Raw genomic sequence first — 23,013 nt, forward strand, 5'->3', positions numbered from 1 at the left:
CAATTCTCCACTTGGGTGTCACTTGAGTCTTATATGTGTGTGTTTACAAGCCAAAATATAAGATCCATAGGTGACTGTGTAAATTCAACATGGTCCAGCCATGTGATGGAATATTATTCAGCCTTACATAGAATTCAGATTCTGACCCTTGAACAGGAATGAGAATGGTAGCCATTCTCCTAAGTCAGACCTCCAGGCAGTGCAAAGACAAACTAACACTGTATGACACCACTGAGGGCTGCAGTGTCACCAGTTATATAAAGACAGAAAGCAGGAAGGTTTACAGAGCCCCAGGGGTGACATGGAGTGGGGAGGTTGGAGGGTAGGTGTGTAAGTGGGACTGAGGCTCAGAGGAATCAGACATGGCTGCAGAATATGCATGTGGCTGCCTCCCATACCTGTGGGTCCTGCCTCCTCAGAAAGGCAAATACAACAAAAGAAATGAACAGAGGGGACAGGCTCTGACCTCCTGTAGACACACACACAAACGACTTGACAGAATGTGCACACTGCTGCCTTGCTGCAGGAGCAGTTGAGCATCCAGAAGGGTTGAAAGAGGCTGGAAGGGCTGAGCATGGCACTGAGTTCAAGGACATAGCTTTAGGTCCTGGGGAACCTACGGTGCCCAAGCCCCATCCTGCTGATACTGAGGGACACAGCTGACATTCAGGGTGATGGCTGGGCTGGGCTGGGGAATAGGTGTCCACTCTCACTTGCTCCAGCTTGAAGGTGCTCTGGATGAAGTAGAACTGCAACTACTTGTTGGATTCATTGTTGCAAATCTGCTGGAAGCTATTCTGTTCAAAGTCCTCAAATCTGAAAATGGCCAAGACACCAATGGGCAAGCACTGGGAGACAAGGTGTGGTTATAGCCGGGGTCTCCTGGAAAGACTAGCCCTCCTGAGAGGAGTTGCAGCTAAGGGGGTGTGTTTTCCTGACCAGTTTGGTACCCAGTGTTTTTTGCCAAGGGTCCCTTTATTACTTCTTGATGGAACCAGGCCTGCACATATCCAGGAAGCATTGGGGTGGAACCTGGGCTTGGTGCCCACATGCTGGCATCGTTGAGGGTGAAGTCTAGCCTATCACACTTCCAGACACCGAGTGCAGATGCCTGGGTTCCTATAGAATGGCGGTTCTTACCCTTCCTAACACTGTGACTCTTTATTTCAGTTCCTCATGTCGTTGTCATCCCAACATAAACTTACTGGAGAGCTACTTCATGAGTGTAACTTTGTTACTGTGAGGAACTGTAATGTAAATGTCTGGTGTGCAGGAGCGCTGATGTAGAACCCACAGATTGAGAGCAGCTGCTGTAGAGGATCAGAGTCCTCTGCCAGCCCTGGTGTTTGCAGAGATCCCCTGGGTTCCTAGTCTCCATGGCTTTTCCCAAGGACAGGGTTTATTCTTGGCCGTCTCAGGGCCCGGAATCTCACAGAAACAGCCTCTCCCATGTCCTTCCTGTTGAGGAGAGCGTGGTTGGTCCTCAGCACAGTCCAGTCAAACAGGGCGCTGTATAGACACTTGGCCAGGGGTCTCCTGCAGTTATGGCCTCTGGACAGAGGGGTTTCTTACCTGGGTGGGGCAACTGTGCCAGGTACAGACTGTGATGCTCAGAGTCAAGACCTCATTTTGTCTTATTTTCATAGACAAAGTTGCCCAGGCTGGCCTCGAACTTGCCGTGTAGCCAAGGATAATTAAACAACTGATCCTACTGCCTCTACCCCCCATGGGCTGAGATTGCAGATGAGTGTCACCAGAGCTGGCTTGTCACAGCTGCTATAAGGCTCTAAGTCAGGGGCCTCATGTGCAGGAGTGTTATGACTGTGCCATCCCCACCCCGCAACCAGGGTTTTCAACTTTCTCCTGCTGAAGTGTGCTTAATCCTACTCTGGCCCCAGGACACAGCAGCTGTGGGAGACTCAAAGCCTGGGGCTTCAGCTCAGCATGGGTACACAGCATGGCATGCAGGATGTATGGTTGTGAAAAAGCCAAGGAAGTGCTTCTCAGCTCACCCCCTGCAGGAGTGTCTAGTCCATCCTTCTCCCCATGGACGCAGACATCTGCTTCCAACTGCCCGACATGCCTTTCTGGTTTTGACTTTCCTGGATGCCATGTCAATGCCACCACACAGAGTGCTGCCTCTACTGGGGACACTCACATAACCTCTCTGGGGGACATCTGAGCCAAGCAGGGATTGGGTGCACTGCAGAGAGGTCAAGTCATGTCCTGAAGTACCTTGTCCCACAAAGGCTCACTGTTCAGGGAGTTGACTGGAAAAGTAAGCTTATGCCCCTGGGCAGGGTCCCCATAGGGAGTGTCCCACACCCTGCTATCAGGTCTATTCCTGGTGCCATGCAAATTCAATTTGCAAGACCCAATGCTCTGGAAATGTCAAGAGCTAACAGAAATGTACCAGGAAGTGCACACCACAGCAAAGGGAGAGGATGGCACAGAGACGTATGCTATGGGTTAAGGGGCACGGAAAGGCCACCTCGAGCACAGGGGTCAGTCACCTCTTTCACAAACAAGGCAAAAGGTCAATGCTCTCAGCTCTGGGAGTCTAAAGGGCTCTGTGGCTCCTAAGCCCTGCAGCTGCAGCCAGAAGCAGCACTGAACAGGATGTAAATGCTGAGTATGGCGATGTCAATAAAACTTTATTTACAAAACCAAATTGGTGGTGGTGCTGGTGGTGGTGGTGGTGGTGGTGGTAGCGGTGGTGGTGGTGGTGGTGGTGGTGGTGGTGGTGGTGGTGGTGGTGGTTGTGGTGGTGTTTGCGGACTGGTTCATTTCAAAGCATGCTGGAGTGGCATGGCCACTGAGCATCGGGAAACACAGAAAGGAATGCAACCGGACACAGGGCTCCCAACACCCTAGACGTCGACCTATGGCACTGGAACAGGGTCCCTGAAGGTAAGTCTGGACAGTCAGATAAGGTAAGTACATTTTATTACAAGGAAATGGGACAAGATAAATCTTCTCTTCATCTCGCTATGCTTAAGCATCTTTAAGAGTACAGGGAATTCATGTCTATCAGTCTGGTTTAGAAAAGTGTTTAGAGACAGCAAGAGTAAACTCCATGGTTCCCTGACGAGGGTTCCAGGGATTCTGATATCTGGGTCAAAGTGAAAGTTAAGGTGAAAAAGGCTGTTAGGCAGGGCAAAAAGATTCCAATTTCTGGTCTCTTTGGGCTGTAATTTTTACTGTGTTCAAGGCCATGAATGCAGACAGGGTAATAACGAATACAGAACAAGAAGCTAGAGCTTCATTAAGACAAAACGAAAGTAAAAGTTTTGCCCTCTGCACCACTGCCTGAAGCAGGTTTTTCTAAGTTGTTTCCCGAGGATGGCATGTTGACCATTAGATTCACACGATGATGATGACAAATTCACCTGCTTTTTCTTTGCCTATAATAAGGCCAGCATCGATTCAAGGTGTGGCCCAACCGACTTATTATAAAGGATGATACCGGTTGGTTGAAAAATGTAGTAGCTTTCTATGAACCATGTATTAAGTTTTTAGGTATATTAAAATTAACATTGGAAAGAACAATGGTAGGAGAGGAAGCTGGAGGACAACTGCTGCAAATGCTTGCTTTTGAAAATGCTAATGAAGAGTACAAAAGAGCATTATTACCTATAAAGGAAACTGGGGATATTAATGCTTATATGAAGGCATGCAAGGGTATCTTTTCTGAAAATGGAAAGATGCATATTTGGCATGTATTGATCCAGATAGAGTTATTAAATTATATGTTTAAATACTCTTGAATATCCTACAGGCACTTTCGCTCAGGATGAGTTGCCTTTAGAATGGGTTTATATTAAATAAAACTTTAATCAAACATTAACAAATTATGAGGAACAAATTTCTTTAATTATTCAGCAAGGCATACAAAGACCTGTTACTCTGTGGGGATATGATTGTGCTGCTATTGTTTTCCCATTAAGCAAAGATAAAGGGGAATATTTAATGCAGATGTCTGAGGTTTTTCAATTAGCCATGATTTCTTACACTGGAAATATTGAATTTCATCCTCCCCATAGTAAATTGTGGGATTGCTTTAAAAAACAAAAAAAAATTTGATAAATACACTAATATCTGTTGATCCATTACCATCAGCCTTTACTGTGTTTACAAATGGCTCTAACACCAAGATGGCTTATTGGACCAAAGATTAATTTTGGGGACAAGAATCTTCTTTTGGGTCAGTACAACAAAATGAATTATTAGCTGTAATTAATGTATTCCAGGATTTTACTCATGATGTAAAAATATTATAGCTGAGTCCGCTTATGTTGTAGGAGTAGTACAGAATATTGCGACTGCTGTTGTTTCTACATCTAAGCCGATATTAAATGTTATTCTCACATATTAAAGGACTATTGTTATTATGAAACTCTAGAATATTCATTACACATACTAGATCACATTCAAAATTTCCAGAATCTTTAACACTTGGCAATCATATGGTAAATTAATTAGTGGCATTTGCTACCCCAGAAGAACACAGTCATAATCATGCCAATACAGGATATTTACATATTAAATATAAGCTTCCCTATTCTCAAGCCAAACAAATTATTGCTAATTGTCCTATGTGTCAGTCTTCACGTATAAAATGTGTTCCATCTCAAATTAATCCCAGAAGGATGCAACTTAATACATCGTGTCAGATCGATATAACCCATATTTCTGAGTTTGGTCGCCTTTCACATATAGATGTAAGCATAGATAATTTTTCAAAATTTGTGTGGGCTACACCATTGCCAGGAGTACGCACTGCTCATGTTATACAGCATCTATTGGAAACTTTTGCTGTTATGGGACTGCCTTCTAAAATTAAAATTGATAATGGACCAACATATATTTCTTATCAATATAAACAATTTTGTCAACGATATCATATTGTACATATTACTGGTACAGAACACAATACACAAGGACAAGCTTTTGTTAAAAGAATTCACCATACCCTGAAATGACAAATTATAAAATTAAAAAGGGGGAAAAGAGATGGCCTTATGCAACCTAAATGGAGTTTGCAGACCAGTCCCAGAGCTATATTGGCACAAGCATTATACGTTATTAATTTTCTTAATTTACCACAAGGTGAAGTTATATCATGAGCCGATAGACACTTTGTTGAACTTCCCCCCAGAAGGCATGGAACAGACAGTATGGATAAAAATTGCCCGGGATGCTGAATGGCAGGAAGGGACATCATTGTATATAGGGGAGAGCGTTTTGTCTCATTACAGGATGGGAGACTATTCTGGTTACCCAGGAGATGGATCCAAGCACAGAATGATAAGAACTGCTCCCTACCCTCAAAGGAATCCAGTTAAACCAGCTACATTTTCTCCTGATGGATGTTCTCAGGAGATGAGGAGGTGTCCTCCATTACTGAGGCCCTGGCTTCTCTTAGTGTCCACAAACAACAATGGATAAGGATCCGTGCAGTGACAACCCTATTACCTATGTGGGGTCAGGTGAAGCGATTAAGCACTAAAGGAATAATTTTGTCTCCTTCAGGAAAGTCCTTTACTGCTGAGCACTTACTCTTAGCAATGTGTGTTTTACTCATGGTTTCTTCTGCTGCGGCCAATGCCAGTTATCCGGCTTATATTGCTTATCATGATGAAATCCTACTACTTTTCTGTTAGTAAATATATGGATAATGACACAGAACATGATTGGAAGTTAATTCAAGCCTATTTAGAGGTTAATGAAAGTGCTTCAAAAGTAATTAATGCCTTGAAATATGATGTTCGAATGTCTTTTGGTAAACAGCTAGAAGATACTACCCCTATGGAAATAGCGAAATTATTGGCTGTTCAATTGACAGGATTAGATCCCAAGGCTTGGCTTCAAAGGATTTTCCATAGCATGGGAGGAGCTAGTTTTGCCATAATCTTATGTACATTATGTATTATGTTGCTTTATTTTTTCATGATTAAACCCCTACAAGGACCTTTAGCTATGTTATGTAAAGTGTTACTTTAAAACAAAAGAAAAAAGGAGGAATTGTTAAGACATAGAATTGCAGCTCCCAGGCAGGGTCAAGAAAGGCCTGGTGACAGATTCAAGTAGGGGCTGGAATGCCGCCCTGGAGAAGAAAATGTTTTTCTCACTTGGCCTTAAATTATGTTCTGCTGTGTCCCGTTTCTGTGGAAGTGATTCTAACGCTCTCTTGGTAATGGTGAGTATATTTTGATTATAATATGAGAGGTGATTTGTTATATGAATATTTTTAGAAGAAGATTTCGTTTATTCGTCTTTCTTTGTTTAATCTTCCCTCATTGTTCCTGGTATCCTGGGAATAATGATCTTATGGTATCTTGACACAATGAAAATTGTAGTAATGCATATTCTTAGCTTAATAAGGATTAATAAAGCTCGCAACTGCGTGCAGTTTCTTCTGCCTTTGCTCTGCATCCCCTGTGTCCTGGGGTATGCGACCATACCCAGGGCCCCAACTCACTAGACATTGACAATGGGTCACCCCACAAAACACAGAAGCATCTACCTTAGTCAAAAATGGACATTTTATTGAATGCATACACTAACACTGATTGATCGCATCCATAGCTAAGATACTAGGGGCAGATCCGTGGCCCAAAATACATTCCTCTAAACCTATAAAGAAAGAAAGAAAGAAAGAAAGAAAGAAAGAAAGAAAGAAAGAAAGAAAGAAAGAAAGAGAGGAAGGAAGAAGAAAAAACACAAAAAACTTAAGCTTCTCATAGGAACTTCGCAGGAAGTGTTGTCTGGCGGTCAGTTCTGATTAGGCCATTTTAGATGAAACAGTGCATAGTGACCCTTAATGTGATGGGCCCTATATAAAGCTTTTTGCAATATTGGAATTTTAACAAACCTCATCCAGAACATACAGCAGAGGCAAGGATGTGATCACCATGTCCTTGCTCTCTATCAGGTTATTTTTCTGTGTCCTTGATTGTCAGGCATAGAACAGCAACAATCTGAAATAGCTGGTAGACATGGAACAAAGTGGCTAAAACTATAGTTGTGGGTTGCACACCTCAACTGTCAATGGCTAATGCTGTCCTAGAGACCTCGGAGGCCCCTCTTGTAAGACTGTCTATTGGAAAGTGGAAGCACTGACTTCAAAGTGAACCGGGCCAGCCAGGGAGAGGGCAACATGGATACGTGAGACCCTGTCTAAAACCAGCACAAAAACCAACCCTTCATTTAAAGCATCATCTATTAATTCTTTATTATTTACCACTTTCTCCCTACCAGCCTTTCAGTCTGGAATGGTAGAAAAGGACTGGGAATGTTCCTTCTATTCTAAGGACCTTGATCTCTCTTTCCTTAGGTCCACATTAAGAACACATGCAAATGGGTATCACCATCTGAACAACTTAGTATCATCTACTCAGTATATCTAGCCTAATACTGTGCTATGAGAATCTCAAGCTTCCCTGAGTTTCGCTGACCCAGCAAGAAGTATGAAGTACTGAGGTCACACCCCAGTGATCCTTTCAAGGGGTTAGAAGAAAGCCATGAGAGATGCTCCACTTCTTTGTCCTTAGATTAAATCACATTGACACAATGTGGGTGGACTATTTATCCAGACATGTTTCTCCCAACCCCACCTTTCTGAGTTCAGATCATGGCAGAATTCATGCCCCACCACCCTAGATATTGAGTTTAGTGATATGTAAATATTATTTAAACCTGTGTATTAAATTTTGTCATTTTGTTAATTTTTGTGGTTTTCACAGTCTTCTTTGATTAAATTTCCTAGTTTTATTAATTTATCCCCTGTGTTCTCTGGTATTTTGTCCTTCCCTTCAAACTAAAGTATTCCTTTTAGGATCCTCTACAGAGCTGTCTTACTGGTTACTCATATTGTGTTAAATTTATTTTTAGTGTGCATTAGTCAGCACAGTAGCTGTGCAGCTGCCTGCCCTCCATGGTACCAGATCTACTTTCCAAACAATAACGCTAACTCTTACAGGCTGTGTAGCATCTTGGCTGCTCTTTGTTCCACTTGGACAGCCCTCAGGACCAGGCTCTCCTCTCCCTTAACCCATGGCTGCTGTCCTCTTCCTCTCTCCTCTCCATCACACACGTTCTTCCTTTATTCTATGGCAGCTTCTTCTTCCTTCTTCCCTCCTCATGATCCTCTCTAGCAAAGCCCTCAAAGCTCCCCTCCCCCATCTCTCTGCTGTGCAGCTGTTGGCTGTTGGCTTCTTTATAATCACAGTTAACTGGGAACAGGGTCAGTTATTTGGGGTTAACCAGTCCTGAGTTCCACAAATTAGCATTAAAATACAAGCAGAATTAGGCCAATCCACTACAGGGATTTTTGTTTGTTTGTTTGGTTGGTTTGGTTTAATTTTCATTTACCTTTTTACTTGTTATTTTATTTTTGGCTATTTTTTATTAATCGGTTATTTTATTTATTTACATTTCAACTGTTGTCCTGCTTTCCAGACTCCCCTCATCAAACCTTACATCCCGTTTCTGCTCAGCTTTGCCTATGTGACAGTGCTCCTGCACCCACAAATATCCATCCCCACCTCACACCTCTAGGATCTGCCTTTGGTGGGGCTACAGGCCTCACCTTGAACCATAGAGCATCCTTGCATACAGTTTGGCTGGCAGTATGGCCCCTGGGAGCTTGGGGATTAGGGAAAGAAGATCTGTTCAGATATTAAAGCCAATGTTTGCTGCATTCTCTTCTTTTTCTGGTTATAGGTGAAATTATGTTTGTGTGCTTCTCTTTTTTTAAATTATTGAGAGAAGATTAATTTCTTGGTTTTTCTTGGGTATAGTTTAGTTCATTGTCTTGGAGTTTTCCTCCTATTAGCCTCAGTTGTGCTTTCTTAGAGAAAAGAATTGTTTAAATTTGGTTTTGTCATGAAATATCCTGGTTCCTCCTTTTATGGTGATTGAGGATTATGCTGGCTATAGGAGCCTGTGTCTGCATTACATCTACCAAGATTTTCTGACTTTTAGAATCACTGTTGAGAAGTCTGGTGTAATTCAGATACGTCTGAATTTATTTGTTACTAGATATTTATACCTTACCCCTTTTAATGTTCTTTCTTGATCTGTGCATTTAGCGTTTTAATTATTATGTGAATGGAGGAATTTTTCTGGTCCAATTAGTTTGATGTTCTGTAGGCTTGTTGTATCTTTATGGCCTTTTCTTTCTTTACCTTATGGAAGTTTGCTGCTATGATTTGTTGAAGGTGTTTACTGGATCTATGAACTAGAAATCTTAATTCTCTTCTCTATCTATTATCCTTAGGTTTCAACATTTAAGTGTGTCCTGAAATCATGGATGTTTTGGATTCAATAAACCATACATGTTTATCTGAGATGGGTGTTTTGTGCTTCGTGGGATGTCCTCCTTGACCCCAGGCTGCATGAAGAATCTCAGCTGACAATGGGGACATAAATTATGAGTATGTGTAGCAAGACCCAGGCCTCTTCCAGGTTCTTAGATATTAAATGAGAACCTCAAGCACAGTAGTAATGTGATTGTGTGGTGTGAATCTAGTTACTATTCTCTATTTTGATATAGATGACTCTTTTTGTGTCATGGTCAGCTTATAATGACTAGAAGACCTAAGCTTGAGAATAACCAAAGACTACATTGCTTCTCTAGCAGCTGAGCTTTTAAAAGGCCTGGTGTGACAGCAACTGTTGCTGGACATTCTGGATTATTCCTTCTGTACTTTAACTCTCTGTGTCACTTCCACCATCAATAAGTTAGTTCAATTCCATAAATTGGAAATCCATCACCTGGAAGAAATACTCTTTTTTTTAAAGATTTATTTATTTATTTATTTATTTATTTATTTATTATATACAAGTACACCGTGACTGTCTTCAGACACACCAGAAGAGGGCATCATATCTCATTACAGATGGTTGTGAGCCACCATGTGGTTGTTGGGATTTGAACTCAGGACCTCTGGAAGAGCTGTCAGTGCTCTTAACCACTAAGCCATCTCTTTAGCCCAAGAAATACTTTCTGAATATGATCTGAGATTGGCCATGGAAAAAGGGTAGCTTGAACTGTCCCAGCTAGGTTCTGGGCCTGCACAGGCCTGCTCTCCAAAAGAAACCTGTGTTCACAGCTGTTGGCTGGCTAAGAAAGATTTCAGGAGACGTGATACACAGCCCTCGGACTTCTGCTCCAGTCATCTGCACAATTTTTCCCGGACGATATCCTCATACCTCCAGCAGGCGGGTGATGAAGCTGTCCACTCTCAGCTCCCCTTCAGCCATCTTGTGGGCACCAGACTCTCCTCCCTGCATCAGGAACAAGGGCTTCTCCATGGTGGCTGCAGCATCAGTGGTGGTTTGGCATTCTCACCTAGGAGGCCCTATGCCTTTCCCCAGTTCCAACTCACCTCAGGCCCGGGCCTTCGCCCCATCCACTTCCCATGGAGCAGGGAGAGAAGCACCCACTAGAAATAAAAGGGAAGCCCTTGGTCCTGCCAAGAGTGAACCCCCAGTGAAAGGGATTGTTGGGGGGGGGTAATGGGAGGAGGATGAGGAGGGGAAGGGGAGGGGGGGTTAGGGGGATGTTTGCCTGGAAACCCAGAAAGGTAATAACAATTGAAATGTAAATAAGAAATACCCATTTAATAAAGATGGAGAAAAAAAGAGAAAAGTGTCACACATTTAAAACAGAAGAATATGGACCCTAATTTTAAAGCACAGCTCTGTCAATTAACTATATCTTTAAGGAAGCTCAGAAAATCAGGCCAAACAATATTTTCTCGGTTTATGTATCTGTAATGTTGCATAAATAATAATGTCCGTTTCTTGCTCTTGTGGAGGGAATTAAATAGTTAATATGTAATCATGGAAATTTTGAAGTACCATCCATTTTTATGTTCATTAAATCAATCTTCCTCATTTCATTGATCAAGTATATATGTTTTCTTTTCATAATTACATGTATAATAAAACCAGCATAAAAACCTTCAGAATTGTATAAGCTTTCACTTTTAACAAATTAAATTAGTTGTTCTTTGTATTTCTGCTGAACATTTAAATGTTCTTTATATGTCCCAATGCGAGTTTATTAGGTACCTATAAACTTTAAATTCTTTGCCTGAGAGCATGAGTACTATTTAATTATATAGTAACTACACTCAGGCTGTCCTTGTATTAGAACCAATTATATCAGACTCTAAGAAAAATTACTATTGCGTAAAAGTTTGTATGCGTATGAGTGTGAGTATGAGTATGAGTGTCTGTGTGAGTGTGTGTGTGTGTGTGTGTGTGTGTGTGTGTGTGTGTGTGTGTGCAGCACATGACCAAACAACTTTTAGGAGCCATTTCTCTCCTTCTGTCAAATGGGTCCCAGGATGTAACCCAGATATTTGACTTAGGCAATAAATAATATTACCAACTAAATAAATAAATAAACAAACAAAAAACAAGCCACAAATCAACTTTAAAAGTAAAGGCCAGAAGTTCACAGAATAGTAGCATTGGCCTTACCATATCCTTTCTTTGGGGATGGGAAAATTAATGTTCTGAAATCCATGACTTTCAGGAATTGTGATATTCATGGAAATTCAATTCCTTTGCAGATGCTCCAGTTGTTGTGGCCAATTGCTAGAAAGGTCAGCTTAAGCTTGCAGGACCCCCACTATTCCTCCCCCCCGCCTCCACAGAAAGCTCAAAAGACACTGCCCAGAACTTACTCCACATTCCCCAGAACCACTTTCTTTGTCCATCATTTCTGTGAGACGAAAGGTCAGACTCCTTCACCCTAGTCTCTCCACAATCAACATCCCCCCTCCCAAAACACTTCTAAGACTGGAAAACATGTCTTAGGATGTATCTGCCAGACTCGGACTGAGAGAAACTAGGGCACTGGTTGTCACTACAACACTGGTGACATAGCAGAGGATGCCAGAACTCTCTAGGAGACAATAGAATGTCCAAGAAGGGACAGCAGATGTCATGGGGAGCAGACTTTGCCTCCCTGCTAATGTTCTCCCTGTACTGAGCATAAGCTGAGGTGCCCTTTCCAGGAGACTTTCCCGGGGCAGAGCCACTGAGCACCTCCTGCTTCCAAAGCCAAATTTACTTCAAGGCTTGATTATAAAAACCTTAGTAATTCCTATGCATCTAAATGAATGTTTCCTTCCAAATCCTGCCCAAAAATGTCTCATCCTAACTCAAATTATCCTCCTTCACGAATATTAGCCATTAAAAATTCCTGAGAAATAATACCAGTTTGAATATGCAGTCAAAATGTTCTCCTGTCTTATTATGTACAGCTGCTTGAAATCACATCAAGAAATAGCCTGCCTGGAAGGTTGCAACATGGGTGTGTGTTAGGGGAACACTCATGAAGCCTTGTGCTTAGCATTCAAGGGTTGCCACAAAATTCCTTATAAGGAAGACTTGAAATCATTATGGTGCTAGAAACAGTGTGGAGGCCAGTTGGCAGAGGAAAGTGAAACATTAGAGCCACCAGTGAAGGCTCCTGTTGGGCCCTACCTTGGTGTTTCCCTCCCCCCTCGCTGAGCCTTTCAGCCTGCTATAGCAAGAAATTGTTTACACCTTTGAAGCTGCTCTTAGCCCCTGATTTGGGGCTGGGATTTTCCATGGCACCCTTCCTCCCCACTGAGCTTTCCTGCTTCTTGTTTTTATGAAGCTGTTTATGCCCCTGATTGGGCTGGAACTTTCACCACACAGACTTGTCCTATTTTCCTGGTTGGGGATTTTCACCTGCCTTGTTGTTTTTCCACTGCTTTTGCCTCTGGTATATAAGGAGATCTCAGTAAAGCCTTGGTGGCACTCGCTAAAAAGGGTGACCCGTGTACGTGTTTTCTTTCACCCCCACAAACCTACACCCGATATTCACACACTGTCGGCGCAGGCACTGACAATAGGTATCACAATAGAAACTAGTAACTAGATTTAACCAACTATCACATTAATGCTGTATTTCATGGTATTTTTTTTTTGCTCTCCTAGAACCTGGAAGAGGCTTGGGGTTTTCTAATCCTACTCATAATTTATTATCCTTCCCAACACTATGGGCTTTGTTCTGTTAATGCTAACAGCGCCATCCAATACCTAGGATATTTTCTACTGACATGTGTGACGTGAGACAAAACAGTCCCTGTCATCCCTCACCTGAATAAACTTCCTTAGAGGACAGTGTAGTTGGAGGGTCCTTCTTTCCTCTCCAAGATCGAGAAACATTTCCAGTCTTCAGACAAGTGTGTCAGCCATTGTCCAGTGACTGTCTTGAGATGTCCACATTGTCAGCTGAGTGTCGTCATCCAGCCTGCCCTGTAATTGTTGTAGATGATTAATAGGGTTCCAGCCCTAGGATTTAATTCAGTGCTACAGTACTTGCCAAACATGCTCAAAGCCCTCGCTGCCACCCTAGTCCTGTGTGCTCTAGAGAAAGAAAATAAAGAACCACATTGTCTATCAAGTTTCTCCTCCAATAGAAGGAGAATCTGCGAATCTGCATCAGGTCTTTTAAGTAACTCTAAGCCCCACCTTCCCCACAGCTCCATCCATCGATTCCATTATTGGTGCATTTTCAGTAACGCTCACTTTATTTTTGGTGTGCAAAGAATATGCACCATGTCAGTAAAGTGTGTGTGTATGTGTGTGTGTATGTGTGTGTGTGTGTTCATCCATGAACTCACTATAAATTATTATCAAATGACCCAGAAGACCGTGGAGAAACCTGTCGATGTGCATGCAGAATTATGTTACTACCGTTCCATGGCACCTTGCAGGTAACACTGAAATACTGGGCTGCTTTAATAGAGCCTAAAACCAGTCTATGCATGGTTTTCGGTGAGATTGTGATGTGCAACACCACAACAGAGATCAGCAGAAGCTTCATTTATTCCATGCTGCTGTTACCAAGTGAGGCAAAGCCTCATCCCATAGAGAGTCTGGTAGGATCTGATGAAAGGAAATAAACTCAGGGTTGAAATCAAGCCTTTAGAAACAAAGAGAAAAATACAAAGTCAAGGAAAGCAAGAGCTGTCTTTTCTTCCTCTTTTTTTTTTTTTTGAGAAGATCCACAAGAGAGACAATCCCTTCCTCAAACTAACAATGCACAAGAGAGACAATACATGAATTAAAAATCAGAAATGAAATGAGAGACATAACAATAGACACCGAGCAAATACCAAAATCATTAGTTCTTACTCCCGAGGACTTTACGCCAGAAAACTGGAATATTTATTCGATATTGTTGATTTTGTAGACAGATAACAATTACCAAAGTTAAATCCAGATCTGGGAAGGTATCTGAATAATACCCCTAAGAAAATAGATACACTCATTAAAGGTTGCATACATTATATATTATATTGCTTTATTTTGCATGATTAAACCCCTTCAAGGACATTTAGCTGTGTTATAGAAAGGGTTACTTTCAAAACAAAAGGACAAAGAGAGAAATTGTGGAGTCACTGAGAGACACTTCCCAGACAGGATCAAGGAAAGACGGCTGAGAGATGCAAGCAGGGGCTGGAACGCTGCCCTTGAGAAGAAAATGTTTTTCTCACTTTACCTTACACTATGTTGTACTATGTCCCATTTTGTGGAAGCGGCTCTCATGCTCTCTGGGTTATGACAAGTATATTGTGATACTAGGAAGAGGGGTGATTTGCTATACAGATATTTTAAGGAGAAGCCTTTGCTTAGTCTCACTTCTTTGCCTAGTCTTGCCTCAGTCGTTCCTGGTATCATGGGAATAACGATCTTATTATATCTTGCCAAAAGGGAAAGTGAGGTAATCCATATTCATGCCTATATAAGGGTTAATAAGCTGCAGTTGCATCTGCCTTTGCTTTGCATCCCCTGTGTCCTGGTTATTTGTGACCATACCTGGGCCCCCAACACAATAGATGTTGACAAGCATCACCCTTCTCAGTGTCAGGTTTATTTTCTTTCTTTTTTGAAATCTATGATGTGGAGGCGTATTACAGCGACAATATGAAACAGCAGGCGGGCATGTATGAAAATTGCTGTGTTTAAGCTTGGTGTGGGGACAAGTCCTCAAAAGGAGCTGTTAAGATGGGAAACACATAATGCATTTCTTGCTGGAATTGAGTTGCCTCAGCTGTGTTGCTCTGCCTGCTCAGTGTCCATTCAACATCACTCTGTTTCTACAGAGGAACTCAAGGTTTGCCCCAGCTGCCTGTGAGCTGTGATATGGGCAGAGAAAGGCCAGGACACAGTGGTGATTTCCCACTCCTCAGTTATGCTGAATTTTCCACTACTGTACTTGTATACACAAGTACAGTGTGGTCAGTTATTATAGATATTTGTCATTTCTTACAGAGGGCAACTATGATTGACTACACGGGGTTGGGGATTTAGCTCAGTGGTAGAGCGCTTGCCTAGGAAGCGCAAGGCCCTGGGTTCGATCCCCAGCTCCGAAAAATAGAACAAAAAAAAAAAAAAAAAAAAAAAAACTCAGGAAACCTGGCCCTTGGCAGCAATGAATCAAGAAATATCTAGGATGGTGGGGCATGAATTCTGCCAAGCAATGAACTCAGATAGGTGGGGTTGTGAGGAAGATGTATCGTTGAATAGCCCAATAGATTCACGTTGTATCATCTTGATTTAATCTAAGGACAAAGAAGTGCAGTATCTCTGATGGCTTTCTTCTAACCCCTTGAAAGGTTCGCTGGGGTTTGACCTCAGTTCTTCATTCTTCTTGCTGGGGCAGCAACACTCAGGGAAGCTTGAGATTTCCATAGGCACAGTATTAGGCTAGAAATGCTGAGTAGGTGATACTAAGTTGTTCAGATGGTGATACCCATTTCATTTGTTCTTAACGTGGACCTAAGGAAAGACAGATCAAGGTCCTTAGAATAGAAAGATCATTTCCAGTTTTTTTCTACCTTTCCTGAATGAAAGACTGGTTGGCAGAGAATGGTAAAAATTCAAGAATTGGTAGATGATGCTTTGAATGAAGGGTGGGTTTCTGTGCTGGTTTTAGACAGGTTCTCAATTACCCCATCTTGTTCTCTACGTTGCTTGTCAGGTTCACTATGAGCTCAAATAAAGCTGCTTCTTCTTTCCAACAGGTAGTCTTACAAAGGGGCTTCCAAGGACTGTGAGGACAGCATTAGCCAATGAGAATTGAGGTGTGTAACCCACAACTATAGCTTTATCTGAAAGACCCTCAGAGAGAGGAGACTCTCGCTCCAGTCCTGAGGACAATCACCACCCCATGAACACACAGGACTCAGTCTTGATGTAAAAACAAGAGGTTTACTTTGGGACACCAATGCACTGGGGCTCGACATGGTCCACACGCAGGAGGGATGTGAGGAGCCTCGAACAACAGAAATGTACAGCTTAAACAGTCATTTACGATCACACAGTTTCATTAGCTCAGCTATTTCGGTGCCAAGGATAACTAGGCAGATGTTTCTCATCCTGGGATAAGGCCTTAACCACATCAATGTAGCTATTTCAGTATGAAGGACGTCTGACTTGATATATGTTTTCTTATCCTGGGGTTTCCAGGACAAGGACCAAGGATATCTGTCTTGGCAGGTGTTTCTCTTCTGGAGTTCCCAGGACAAGGCTATAGCGATGTCAGCCTATAGCACAGCTGCATTCAGTACCCAGGACATCTCACTTCTATAGTGGTCAGTCAGCTTCCCAGAGATGTTTCCTGTCTTGTAATTGCCCTGCAGTAAATATGTTCTATACCCTCTGTTCTTATGGTCGGGTAGCTTCCTAGAGAGTGGGTGGGAATGTGCTTTCTGTACTTTCTGGTCTATTGTCTAACGTCTAGGGCCTAAGCGAGGGCCAGCTTAAAAGATTCTCATACTTAAGAACTGGCTGTACTGATATCAAACAGGGATCTTTCATATCCACTTTCTTCAAAGTCTACCAGCCATCTCAGATTGTTGCTGTAATATGCCTGACAATCAAGGACACAGAAAAATAACTTGATACACAGCAAGGACATGGCAATCATATCCTGTGTCGTTATGTATGTTATGGATGAGGTTTGTTAAAATGACAATATTGCACAAAGCTTTATATAGGACCCATCAAATTAAGGGTCACTATGCACTGTCATAGCTAAAATGGCCTGGTCAGAAGTGACCACTGGACCACTCTTCTGTAACTTCACATGAGAGGCTTGTGCTTTTTGTGTTTCTTATTTTTCTGTTTTTTTCTTATTATTTATTTATTTATTTATTTATTTATTTATTTATTTATTGCTTTATATGTTGTCAAGAAGATAGTTCAAGTCATGGATCTGCCCCCAAAATCTGAGCTTTGCCACTAATACTGTAAACAGTATTAGTGTATGCATTCAATAAAATAACTGTTTTTTTTTAGTACGATAGATGCTTTTGTGTTTTGTGGGGTGATCCATGAAACAGGAGTAAAGATGCTTGTTTCTTACTCTGTCCACTGAGTTATGTCTCTAGGCTTGTCCTACTCCTTTGGCTGCATCCCCCCCCCACATCTGCTGACTATTTTATTTTTCAGATGAAATCACACGTTATAGCTTAGAGAGGCTTGTAAGCATTCCTACTTTGGTAACTTAAGTGCAAAGAGGAGAGCCCCACACTCAGCCTGAGGGTGCATTCACTGGTGGATCCAATATTTCAGTTTCCTCTGCTAACAGCTCACCACATTGTTGCCAGGACCATAATGAATGCAATTCTTTCTCCTAAGGAATCTGGTGGCAACTGTCAAATGTTAAGCACAAAGCTTCAGGTTGTACCTATAACACACACCCACATTGCAACCTACCCGACAGGCTATTTCTGGGTGTGATTTCATGCGCCTGCACATGATGAGACAGGAGACCTCTTTGGCTACTTATAGGAACTGGTGTGATTTCTCAGTAATCTTTAATGGGTAATATTGCTGACTGAGGAGAATTTGAGGTAGGATGAAACATTTCTGTGCAGGGATTGGGGAGGAAGCACTCATTTAGATACATAGCAATGACTTAGGTTTTTCCAATCAAGCCTAGAGCCAAATTTGACTTTGGAAGCATGTGGTGCTCAATGGCTATGCCACAGGGAAGTCCCCTGAAAAGGGTCCATCAGCTTTTTCTCAGTACAGGGAGAACATTAGCAGGGAGGCAAAGTCTGTTCTCCGTGACATCAGCCGACCCTTCGTGGACATTCTATTGTCTCCTAGAGAGACCTTGGAATCCCTGTGATGTCACCAGTATCGTTGTGACAACCAATTCCCTACTTTTTCTCTTAGTGTCCAAAGGATATATCCACAGACATGTTTGCCCGTCTTTGTAGGTGCTTTGGGAGAGTTGGTGTTGATAGAGAAGAGTCTAGAGTGACGCAAATGAAACCTAAAGGTAATGATGGACACAGGACATGGAGAATGTGGAGTAAGTTCTGGGCAGTGTATGTTGAGCTTCCTGTCAGGGGTGTGTGTGGGGGTCTTCCGCTGGCCTTTTTAGTAATGGGCCACAACCACTGGAAATCTCCACAGATATTGAATCCCTTGATTATGACAATTCCTGAAAGTCAAGGTTTTCACATCATTAGTTTCTCCATAACCACATGGAGGATATGGCAATGCCTATGCTATTATTGGGTGAACTTCTAGTCTTTACTTTTACAGTGCATTCGGTATGTTAAATTGATATAATAACACCAACAGGAGTCATGGAGGGTATAACTTTTCTGAATTAAACAGGGCATCAATGTACTTCACTTTCATTGCTTCTTTAAATTCAGTGACTATCTGACAGTAGTAAGAGGGAGAGAATTGTGCTCCTGGCCATGACCTTATATTCTTAGAACTCCTCTGACTACCTCTGGCTGACGGGGCCAATCTTACCTTCATACATTAGAGGTTCTGTGTGGCAGATATTTTTCTACAGTAGCCAAACTATATGGGGCAGGTAGAGAAAGAGCCTGTAACCTACTGGCACTTCTGGGGCATTTGTCATTTCAGTAGGGGGAATTAATAAGTCTGTTGACGATGTCCTCCCCCTACATGTCTTTTTAATGCAAAGTTATTGGACTAGAGTAACAGTGTAGGATATCTGAGTATCCCTGACCAATCAAGTCATTGTGGATGCTGAACTGATGATCTGACTTCTGAAACCAGAGGGGTGAGGGTCCTGAAACCAGGTTGTAGCCTGCGTACCTGATAATAATCCTGGAGAAGGCATCTCTCTGGTACTTGTAAGCCTGTGTGGGCGGGCATAGGGAACACCTGGCTGCTTACATCTCTTGGTCTCTATATAGTAGTGGGGGAACTGTGATCCACTTAGGAGGCCTCTTACATATAGACCAAACTCCTTGCAGTGACACTGGCTTCCAAGCATGTTCTCCTGTTTGGACCTCACTGTGGTCTGTGTATGCTCTATGCATTCGCCCCATGCGGGTTCACTTGTGTTCTTCTACCTACAGAGGCCTGCAGACAGACGTCATCCCCTGAAAATGTCCTAAACAAGGTGCAGGCCAACGAGGATGAGGAGAGGCTGAACAGAGAACTGGAGCTAACTACCAAGGAGAGAAATGAGCTGACAGATCGCCTCCTTTATGTGACAGGTGGATCCGTGAGCAAGAGGTATGCATTGCTCCAAACAAACGACCTTGTTCTAAACCTCATCTCCCATAGAGAGGAGATTCAGAACCTGACCCTTACTGAGGAGTGAGATTGGAAATGGACTCTCTGATTCCGCCTGTTGAAAATCTGAACTTGTGATCTGAGTGAAGATTTCAGGGATAAAGTCACTGGAGCATGAGTTCCCAGTGTACAATTGGAAAGCCCTTGACAGGTGGTAGCTTTGCAAGGTACTAGGTGCTGTGAGTTTGTGGAGAGTGTTTGTACTTGCTAGGAAGGTGACTGAATGCTATCATCTCCTGGCAGCAGCCTTAGGTGACAGGTCCCACAGTGTTCATATCAATGCTTAACTAGAAGTCCTGAGACTCTGGCCTGGTCCTTCTTGTCTGTGTGCCTTACACTCTGAGAAAGTAATGGTGCATGCATTTCTACTGATTCTCATTGTGCTCTTTCCATATTTGTCTCTCTTTCTCATTCTCTGAGTCTGTTTACTTTTCTTTTCTTGTGGGTGTGTCCCAGTTTGTGTGTCTGGGTGTGCACAGGTCTGCATGCATATGCACAACTTATATATGTTTCTATGTCCCTGCACACTTGGAATTTAGGGGTCTGTTTTTTGACCTCAGGATTTACCTGTATAATAGTTTCATGGAGGTGTAAGTGCTTTATTTTGGAAGCCCCACTTTCAACAGTACAGTTCTTTGCCTGTGTGGTCACATTTGTCTATACATTTGTATGCCTTGGGCAGATTATAAGTTAGTGGCAATATCTGGTCTCATCTCCAGAATTATGTGTACTGTCTGCCTCTAGAATATTAGTTATTCGGCTTGTAGCATTCCACTTGTCAAAACAGGAAAAATGAAATCAGAGGTTTCTGGATGTGTGTGTGTGTGTGTGTGTGTGTGTGTGTGTGTGTGTGTGTTAGTGTAAGAGCTGTGGCCTAGGCTCTTGAGAGCATAACAGGTTTGAATGCAGATCCAGCCCTCCTGATTGAAAAAAGTGAGCCAGGGAACCCTTTATCTGGGTGCTTAGCTTCTGTTGTCCTGGGCACACAATTCCAAGTTTCTGAAGCTGAAGAAGATCCAAATATGTAGAATTCAGAAAGTGTCCTTCCAGGGCTTTGGTAGTACAGGACACAGCCTGAGTTCATATAATCCTAAACCTCGATGTTCATTGGGTTCTATCTTCCTGGGGCCAGCCCCTACTTCAGGCCAAATCCATTTTATGAAAACTTGAAGATAAAGGAGAAAGAGGTCATGTCATTACTGCACAACTTAGACACAAAGAACATTGAACATCGTGAGAAATTTCAGGAGCTCAAGAAGGAGATTAACTTCTATCGGTAAGTACTGGTCAGAAGGGCCCATCATTGTGGAATGGCCATGTCTGCCTCTCTTTGTTCTGGACCGGAGGGTCTGCAGCTCTGGGTCCATCTCTTCTGCTGTTTAAATATCACTGTGCCGTGGGTCTTTTGGACTCAGATTCAGTTCCATAAGGGACTGTCAGTTATCACCACAGTGTCTATGCATCTTTAGAAGGCTCTGGATAGAACTACACTGATTCAGGCATCAGAGTGTTATTAGGCCAACCTGCGGCTCTAGGGTCATACCAGGTTTAACAAAGCTCAATGTGTGGACCACATGGTTAGCATGACCTCCCTTGGTTCTACTGTCCTCTTGTGGTTGTTTACTGCCTACTAATTGATGCTGTCCCGATGCATTGGGCTTTCATGGATAGTTGTAGATCTCTTGTTCTTTTGGACAGACATGGACTCTTATTCGTGCTTGGGTCACAGAAACAATTTATTCTTCCCTGGATTGGCCGTTTGCTGTTTGTGCAGCAGCCTTACATATATGGAGATGTATTCTATGAAGTCTTTATGGGTATCTGGGTCCTGGTGGAGTTTGTGGGATTTGGCAGTTGGAATGGGAGGAAGAGGCTTCAGGATCTTACTATGCAGAGTGTGTTTCCAGCAACCTGCACAGCTGGCTCCTGATGGACCAGGCATGTATGAAGAAGAAGTTGGTCACATTGAAGCATGAGAGCAAGGAGTTACAGCGATATTTGTTTGAGTTGAACCCGAATGATGAAGACGAACAGGAGAAGACCAGCAACCTCCAGACCCAGCAAAATTTGGTAGGAACAAGCAGCTGAGTCAGATTAACAATGTCTGATACCATTTGCCTATTGGATACATCTTTGTTTCCCCTATCATCTTTCTAATCTCCCCACACCCAGTCAGTCACCCACCTCATGTGATAGAGTTATTCATTGCTCTGTCTATGCACAAGTATTCTGGGATGTTAACCACTCTTCAGAAACTGAATTATGGGCAATTATACTTCTCTGCCCTTTTTGAAACTGCAGTCCAGAAATGGTGACAGAGGAATAACATATCACATGACTGCATCTCCCTATCACAGATTGGATGCTATGAAGAGTTTTGAACGAGTTCTTGGTCGTGTGACAAAGGTCATACAGGGGTCATGTGATGGTTGGAAGCACCTTGTAGGGATAAGAACCAAGTGCAAATGGCAAATGAGTCCTGGTCATTGGCTTTGATCTGGGTATCATGTGGTCTTCTCCTTTCTTCCTTCACCCCAATTAGGTCTCTCCCCATTTCCCCATTCTTGGTTTGCACTGGTAGAGTCTGAGGAGCAGCTTGTTCTCCCACAGTACTGTGAGGGTTGCTGGTGATGTTCCCAGCCTGCAGAGATATCAGCAATGTTTTCAGTGAAAAGATCAGTGCTGTCTGTCCAATGCAGCTGAGGGGACAGAAGGCAGCAACTTGACAGCTGGTATGCATGTCCCCACCAAATCAGTGTCTTAATAGCTGCCTTCTCCTCCCAGGTCTCAGGAACTGCACGAGACATGGCATAGGACGGATCCCAGGAAGACAGCCCCCTGAGGAATGAGTTTCTCTCTCAGGAGTTCCCTGTGACGACAATCCTCACAGTCAAAGACTTTTTGGGGGAATATTCTTCTTCTCAGTTAATTGCCTCAATGTATAGAGACCCTAAATTTATGTATCCGTATGCCAGCCTGTCTCATTGAGGTATTTCTCCCTTCTCATACCGACAACACCATTTGAGAGACAACTAAGGGGACTGCCTTGACATCTCACGTCCTAGAGGAGAAACAGCACTACAACTGTGTTTCTAAATGTTCATTAAGAAAATGCTGTTAAGAAATGTTTTTGGTTATGATTTTCATTGAAGTTTTCTTTTTGTTATTTCATAGTTATATATTCTTGTTACTATTTTTCATTTTTTATACCATTTTAGTTGTTCATTTTATGCCTATTTTTTGTAAATTGTATTCCTTATGAATAAAAATTGATTTGTAACTCTTGACTCTTAAGACCATCTTATTCAAGGGTCCTTTCCCCTCCTGTAGACTTAGAACTGACAGCTGGATATGGATCTTTGCATGATCCAGTGAATTCAA

General features: G+C 42.5%; 2 protein-coding genes across 3 annotated transcripts in view; one reads left to right on the forward strand and one right to left on the reverse strand.

Moving 5' to 3' along the window:
- LOC147999092 (uncharacterized) overlaps positions 1 to 23,013 on the reverse strand; it is a 127,081-nt gene that overhangs the window by 57,268 nt on the left and 46,800 nt on the right. The window contains exons 2-3 of one of the 2 annotated variants that reach the window (XM_087596091.1): positions 13,147 to 13,305; positions 10,216 to 10,290 (exon numbers count right to left, since the gene is read on the reverse strand). The gene's annotated coding sequence lies outside the window, so the exon portion shown is untranslated. The remainder of the gene's footprint in view (positions 1 to 10,215; positions 10,291 to 13,146; positions 13,306 to 23,013) is intronic. The other variant, XM_087596090.1, reaches the window with a different exon arrangement.
- Positions 675 to 22,909, forward strand: LOC147999093 (disks large homolog 5-like). Its single transcript, XM_087595401.1, has 6 exons — positions 675 to 860; positions 18,241 to 18,346; positions 19,413 to 19,572; positions 20,765 to 20,908; positions 21,540 to 21,702; positions 22,417 to 22,909. Exons 1-6 carry the CDS (start codon positions 675 to 677, stop codon positions 22,444 to 22,446), a joined length of 789 nt encoding a protein of 262 aa, XP_087451527.1. The 3' UTR covers positions 22,447 to 22,909.

This window comes from Rattus norvegicus, chromosome 19, assembly GCF_021556685.1.
Source record: "Rattus norvegicus strain SHRSP/BbbUtx chromosome 19, alternate assembly SHRSP_T2T, whole genome shotgun sequence".
Classification (NCBI taxonomy): domain Eukaryota; kingdom Metazoa; phylum Chordata; class Mammalia; order Rodentia; family Muridae; genus Rattus; species Rattus norvegicus.